Raw genomic sequence first — 7745 nt, forward strand, 5'->3', positions numbered from 1 at the left:
ACGCACTGATCGCACATTGTATTTATGCGCAGGCACAGACATTTCCGTACATTCACGTTGTTTCCACACACATTCGCGATAATGTTTTGATGTGTCATATATATATATATAGACACACACATACATATACATGCAGTCAGCAGGCGGTTGGTTCAGGGTTTTTTTGGCATCTTCATGTGGTCCTGATCGGTATCGCAACTTGGCTTCTCTAAAATGTAAAAAAGCTCTTTGCTGTTGCACTGTACACATACTATAAAATTCTGATTTGTTTTTTTCTTTTCATATGTGCTTATATGGGCTCCTTATAGCATTTGGTCCTTTGGTGTCCTTTTGGAGTTTCTAAGTGTCCTTTTTTTGGGAAGTCATCTAAATTTATCTTGAAAAAAGCTTGCAGAAAATAAAGATTTTTGAGAATCACCCTTCAATCTTTTGGTTTACTTTGCTGGATATAGCAAATGATGACAAAATAAAAATTTGAAACAAGATAAATGGTCTATGCTTAGTTTCATTGAAGTGTGCGATTAAATCACAGAAAAAGGATGCGATTGATAAATTAATCGATTGACAGCCCTATTTGCAACTAAATCGAAAAATGAAAAAACAGCAAAAATAAGTCAATGAAACGTTTATCGGTTTCCCTTAGCAGTAAATTCTACAAGTGTTCTAACACGTTCACAGCAAAGAAAGAAAAAAATAAATAAACTGTAAATCACACAATGCCATTTTAAGCGATCACTACGAAGACTAATAATGAGAGCTCTTTTAATTTAGCCAGGCAAAGTTTATGTAATGTAACGTAATATCAAGCTCTTTTAAAGACAGTATGGGTAGCTCTTAAAACAGCCTTTGTGTTCGCTGATCAGATCAGACGAGCTTTACTTGGAGCTGGTGTATTTGGTGACGGCCTTGGTGCCCTCAGACACGGGTGTTTGGCCAGTTCTCCGGGCAGCAGCAGACGCACGGCGGTCTGGATCTCTCTCGAGCTGATGGTGGAGCGCTTGTTGTAGTGAGCGAGACGAGACGACTCACCGGCGATGCGCTCGAAGATGTCGTTAACGAAAGAGTTCATGATGCCCATCGCCTTGGAGGAGATCCCGGTGTCAGGATGAACCTGCTTCAGCACTTTGTACACGTAGATAGCGTAGCTCTCCTTCCTGGACCTCCTGCGCTTCTTCCCTGCTTTACCCGCGGTCTTAGGGACGGCCTTCTTGGAGCCCTTCTTGGGCGCGGACTTCGCTGCTTCAGGCATGATGTTCACGTTAAAATTACTCGAAGTAAAATAAATTCGCTGGAACACACGGGTTTTTATGCACTGCTCTATGCTAATTTTAAAAGGGAAAACGGCGGTCTGTGATTGCGTGTCTCCATTAACCAACCCACAGAATGATTTCATTGGCCACACTAAAGCCAATCAGAGGCTTTCAAATGTTAATCCCGCCCACAATCTCATGCTGTACATCGATCATCCTCCATCCGATTCCGTGCCTTTGTTTGATTTCCCCGCATTTTTTTCGGAACAAGGTAATGAATGAAATATTGTGAACAAGTTTTGGTAACCTAAATATAACACAATAACTAATGAGCTAATGATTATATTTCATTTCCACGTTTCGAAAAATACTTAGATTCACTGATCTATATCTCACATACATCAGTGCTTATTCCTCAAAACGTTGAATAATTACATAACTTTTGAACAATGTGACCACCAACACTAAACACTATATTCATTAAAACATAAAAAAATACTTTAAAAATATCAACCTAAACTCAACTATTATAAACAAACTGAAAACATTTTTTTAATAATATATATAATAACATTATTATTCGGAAACTTGTTCTTTGAGTGAAGTCGTGTGTGGCTCTTAAAAGAGGCGTTGGGGTTTAGTTTTGTTCAGGAAGCTCTTAGCCTCCGAATCCGTACAGAGTGCGTCCCTGTCGCTTCAGAGCATACACCACATCCATGGCGGTGACGGTCTTTCTTTTAGCGTGCTCCGTGTAGGTCACAGCATCACGAATCACGTTCTCCAGAAACACCTTCAGCACGCCGCGCGTCTCCTCATAGATCAGACCAGAAATACGCTTGACGCCGCCGCGGCGCGCGAGACGACGAATAGCGGGTTTAGTGATGCCCTGGATATTATCCCGGAGCACCTTCCGGTGGCGCTTAGCGCCTCCTTTACCGAGCCCTTTACCGCCCTTTCCTCTTCCAGACATATTGACACTATCTTTTCAACTCACACAAACGAAACCAATCGGAGAATAGCAATGTAGAAGAAGTGAAGTTAGTTTATACTTCGCTAAAGGACCTCGGTGAAACCACGATCATGGGCGGTTCTCAACTAAACGTCACTCGTTACGTCTAATCCGAGTCCAGTTCTGTCTTGCAGTCCTTTGTGGAAATAAACGGGGTTTAAATAACATTTATATTTTTTATTAAACTTAATAGTATAACGATAAAAGTATTTCTGACAACTTAAACTGTCATTAATTCCGTTAAAAGCAGCAACTTAGATTTAAAACCACCTAGAACACAGTCTACCTATCATGTTATTTTAACGTGCTTCAGTTAAACTACCATTTTGATAATATATCCTGATCATGAACTATAGTTCAGACCCGTTCAAATCGTTTACACGTTCATAGCAACTGATTAAAGGAAATCATCTTTCATAGAAACATTGAGACGGCTCTTAAAAGAGGCTTCGGGGTTTGTGCGGCTGAAGCGGCTGTGGGTTTAAGCGCGCTCTCCGCCAGCTGGATATCTTTGGGCATGATGGTGACCCTCTTGGCGTGGATGGCGCACAGGTTGGTGTCCTCCAACAGACCGACCCAATAAGCCTCGCTAGCCTCCTGCAGCGCCATGACAGGAGTTATATCTACTTGGGTATTGTGAAGAAACAAGCGAGGACAACAGCGAAAATGGCAGATCATGCCCCTGTCTTGCAGTCCGCAGACAGACACACTTGGGCTGTGCAGCGGATGTGAAGTGCAGGGATGGGTTGGTGTCTGTATTCAGAAAGGCACGGAAAGCAAATAACGCGTTCTAATAAAATAACGCGAGCTACTGACTAAAGGGACATGGTTAGCTGCTTGCTAGCAGGTTATGTTACAGTAGGCTACATTAGATCTCACTTACCACATAAACAGAGTAAGGAGAGATGACTGAGGATGATGGCGAATGATTTACAGATCCTGAGCACCACTGACAAGCATCTGATCTTGTAAAATGTGTGGTAAGTACTGCTGCTGTAGTTTACACAGCACGTGCGATCGCAAATCTCGAAAGTGAAAGTAAAACGCGATCGTGCATTCAATGGTATTTCAATGCCCCACATATTAATAGCGGCTCCCTGATGTCCGCATTTTATATACAGTATAATTACCCAACGATATAACTGCGAGTATTGAAAGTATTGAAATATATATTGTCCCTGTGTTTCCTTCCTACTGTGTGAGCTACTGAAATGAGCCGCACTGTTAAACAGCCAATCAGAGCAGAGCTCAACATGAGCCGCACTGCGAAACAGCCAATCAGAGCAGAGCTAAACATTTTGAATAACATTATTATTCATGACCCTTCCAAATAAGGTAATAACAGACCATTTCATTCTAGAGACAAATCCTAGGGTTGTAAATGGGCATGTAAAACCGTTTCTGGAGATGTTTTGCCCTTACCTAAGTCACATACTATGTAGATATCAGAGAACAATTTAAAATATTGTATCAATGCATTCTATGGCACATTTAAAGACCATTATTTTGCCTCATTGAACAGGTAATCAGTGCTCTTTATTATGAATTAGTGGGTGGCTTTTTAAAAGAGCCGATCTGATAAACCACAGATGATCGATTTTACTTCTTTTTGGCTGCTGTCTTTTTAGGCTTAGCAGCTTTGGGTTTCGCCGTTTTGGGTTTGGCTGCTTTGGCCTTTTTAGGGCTCTTGGCTGCTTTCTTAGGAGTCGCTGGTTTCTTTGCTTTTTTGAGGCTCTTTGTTGTCGGAGTTGTTCTTCTCCACACCGTAGCCACCGGCAGCGAGCGCTTTCTTCAGGGCGGCGAGAGACACCGATATAAAGTTGGTTCGACGTTTGAGGTTTGACATTTGTCAGAGATTCAGCCTCGGAAATCTTCAATAGTTCTTTAACGATTTAGCACAAGGACAAGAAACATAATGTGTTATAATTGTTTTCAAATGTAGAAGAGAACACAATGTGTTTTATTTGTTTTAATCTGCCTTAAGGTATTGTAACTGATAGACCGCATAATGTAAAGGTGCAGAATAGGGACCGTCTGCAAAGTGCAAAACGAAGAGCAAAAAGCACAATTATTCCATCTAAATGCTTCATTTGTGAAATGTATTTAAAAAATACATCTCAAATCTAAGGGCTGTGTCTTATTACTGGTTCATAAAAGAACATTTAGATGTTGGTTTTATTCACAGAACTATAGCACAACAAAAGTTATTGAAATGGAACGATTGAGAAAAAGCTTGCAAAGCATTACAAAGACTGCAGTTTACCGCTCCCTAGAGGAATATATTGCACATGTTTTGACCAAGTTTGACATTCAGAAATTTAAATAACTTAATTTAGAATGCACACAGTTTGATATCTAAACTTCAAGGGGTGTGTCTTGTTACTTGTTCAAAGAACAATATTTACAGCCATCTTTTACTATCATATGTAATTCAGGATGCACGCTATTGAATTAAATTTGAATCTGTTAAAACATTCATTTTTAAAACATACAGTATTCCATCTCAATTTCAAAGGGTGTGTCTTGTTACTGGTTCATAGACGAACATTTAAATGTTGGTTTTATTCACAAAACTATAACACAGCACATGATATTGAAATGTCAACGAATACATCAATCAATGTAAAGTAAATACGCTCTTCTATCTTAACTTCAAAGGGTGTGTCTTGTTAGTGGTTCCTAAACAAACATGTAGATGTTGGTTTTATTCACAGAACTATAAGACAACACATGATATTAAAATAGGGTGACCATACGTGCCATTTTCCCAGGACGCGTCCTGGCCAGGATTTGTTTTGGCTTTGTTTTCCTGTTTTCATGCTTGCTGAAGGTAATGATCGAAAAGTAGTTTGACCAATAACATGCAAGCATTGTACATAATGGACCAATCATGGCGTGTGAGAAGGTGGGATCTACGGTAAAGCGACGCAATTACGCGTACATATTAGGTGTGTTCGACTTAAAAGCAGTGCACTGATCAGTGTTTGACATCGAAGTACCTCGAGAGCGTTTCGAAAGCATAACCGTCTGTATGGTACTTTGATGTCACACACCGATCGGTCTGCACACACAAACAAAGTCAAAACCTAGATATTTTAGGCAATATAGAAATCCTGGCCAGGACGCGTCCTGGGAAAATGGCACATATGGTCACCCTAATATAAACACACTAAGTCTGAGAGTGTGAGTTTATAACAAACACATTTTTTGCCTTAGTCTATTAATTGCTTTAGTCTGACTGAAAACAAACTTCTAACGTGCATCTGAACACTTAGTTTGAATGTGAGTGTATGACACACTCTTGTATGATGGCTCTTGCTTTATCATTATTTGCCGTTTACAAGCTTACACCATCTTCTGAAACACATCATAGACATACACACTAAAAAAGCCCATAACGCAGCAGTCTTAGACCTCAGAGATATCTCACCGTTCTAATGCATGTTAAAAACACATGTCCGCTGAGCCTTGAGGGATGATGACAGCAGACCTTAGTGATGTAATGTAAAGGATTTCCTGCCTTCTTAGAATTAATGAACATGTTAATTTTTCTCAGATTGAATCACACTAATATCAGGTTACCAACACAGTCACACTCATAAACAAATAACTATTACCCAAACATGGCTTACATTAACTGCTCTGCATGCTCCACAGAATTCTCATTCTCTCTATCAGAAGTCAAACAACTCTGGGGAAATCACACCCACATTGTTACAAAACAACAACAGCAGTCCTGTACTAGACCCCCAGAGGCCTGTGCCAGAGTCTCTCGTAAATGTGAACCCGTCTTTGAGGCTGGGGCCAAATAATTCCACCAAAACTAATGCAGAGATCCACTGCACCTCCAGCCTTCTCATTATGCTGCAATTTAGACACTCAATACCACAATCATTATACCAGGGGGTGGAGAGAGACTGATTTAATCTAGAGGAAAGGAAGCATTACAAAGACTCTGGTAAAGCTGAGTCAAGGGCATCAGTTCTATTAAAAGCATTTTGCTGTATTTTACAGGCATGAGTGATCAGTGTTGGAGCATTCACTGATGTTTACTATGTTTAAACATCTGTCTGAGGACTAACAAGGCCCTAAAGCCTCAGCATGCAAATGCAAAATCACCTCTTGCATCAGGAGACTGGAGTTTTGATCTCACAGAGGCAATCCATTTTCCCTCAATGCAAGCAGGCTGACACTTTTAATGTGGGATTGGTCAGCCTAGCTGCTGTCATCCTGCACTCTTTGTATTCTTGGCAGGACTGTGCTTTTCCCCTCAGGTCAGAGCGGGAGTCCTTGCTGTTCTCCGCCCATTCACAGTTCAGTTTGCAGTGGCGTCTCTTCACAGGATCTGTAATTTGAAATGAAAACACTTAAGGATTGCTTACGGCTCACCCAGGCCCCTCTGCCGTGTCACATGAAAACAATTGGGATTTTTTTTGGGTGCCCCAGCAGATTTTTCTATTAGCTCTTTTTTTTTTCAATTATTACAGTTTCTGCAAAATAACGTCAAAGTAAAAACATAAAAGAAATGGCAGCTATTAAAAGAGCCAAATGTAAAAGTTTATGTGGATCCGAGCTGCTATGATGATATTAATAGGCTAAAGAGAAGGAAAAAAAGAAGAAAGATAGAATCCTGCTGTCGGGTCAGTGTTCAGTGCCAAACAGTGAAATAAAATGTAATAAATCATAAATACACAGGCAAGATACACCCCATGACCCCGTGCTGAGTCATAATGAATAAGCTTACAGATGAGTAGCTCTTTGGTAACCAAAACATTTTTTTTAGATTCACCTGTCCATCTTTTATTGTGAGATTCTGAAACATTGCTGCAGGTCAAGGGGTCAAGGTTTGGGTGATTTAGAATCAGCCCTGTATTTAAAGAAAGCATAATGTAAGCATAAATATATAATGTTTAGTGTCAGTAAGATTTTTTTTTTAAAGAAATTTATACTTTTATTCAGCAAGGATGTAATAAATGAATCAAATGTGAAAGTAAAGTCTTTAACACTGTTATAAAAAATCTCATTCAAATAAATGCTGTTCTTTTGAACTTTCTATTCATCAAAATTTTAAAGAAAGTATATCAGGGTTTCCCCAAAAATATTAATCAGCAAAACTTTTCAACAGTTTTGCTGAAGAAATGTTTCTTGAGCACCATGTGAGCATATTAGAATACTTTCTAAAGGATCATGCGGCACTGCATGTAATGGCTCCTGAAAATTCAGATTTGTCATCACAGGAATAATTTATTGTAAAATATATTAAAAACATTTATTAAAATTGTAATACATTTTCACAATATTACTGTTTTTACTGTATTTTTAAGCATGTAAATGCAGCCTTGATGAACATAAGAGACTCATTTCAAAAGCGTGAAAAAAACTTACTGACCCCAAACTCTTGAGCTGTAATGCATGTATATAAAAAATATAATTTTGAAGCATTTATTATGACTTTTGCACAGTACTATACATATAGTATATATATA

At 39.3% G+C, this 7745-nt stretch overlaps 2 protein-coding genes and 1 pseudogene across 2 annotated transcripts in view; 1 reads left to right on the forward strand and 2 right to left on the reverse strand.

Annotated features, from left to right (window-relative positions):
* Positions 1 to 7745, forward strand: part of LOC107747082 (B-cell receptor CD22-like) — a 76722-nt gene that overhangs the window by 21854 nt on the left and 47123 nt on the right. The window lies entirely within an intron of this gene.
* On the reverse strand, positions 611 to 1430 carry LOC107747079 (histone H2B-like; annotated as a pseudogene).
* Positions 1861 to 2244, reverse strand: LOC107747080 (histone H4). The gene has a single exon (XM_016561504.1). It carries the CDS (start codon positions 2218 to 2220, stop codon positions 1909 to 1911), a length of 312 nt encoding a protein of 103 aa, XP_016416990.1. The 5' UTR covers positions 2221 to 2244; the 3' UTR covers positions 1861 to 1908.

The sequence above is a fragment of the Sinocyclocheilus rhinocerous genome, unplaced genomic scaffold (genome assembly GCF_001515625.1).
Source record: "Sinocyclocheilus rhinocerous isolate Xijiao unplaced genomic scaffold, SAMN03320098_v1.1 scaffold1611, whole genome shotgun sequence".
Taxonomy (NCBI): Eukaryota; Metazoa; Chordata; class Actinopteri; order Cypriniformes; family Cyprinidae; genus Sinocyclocheilus; species Sinocyclocheilus rhinocerous.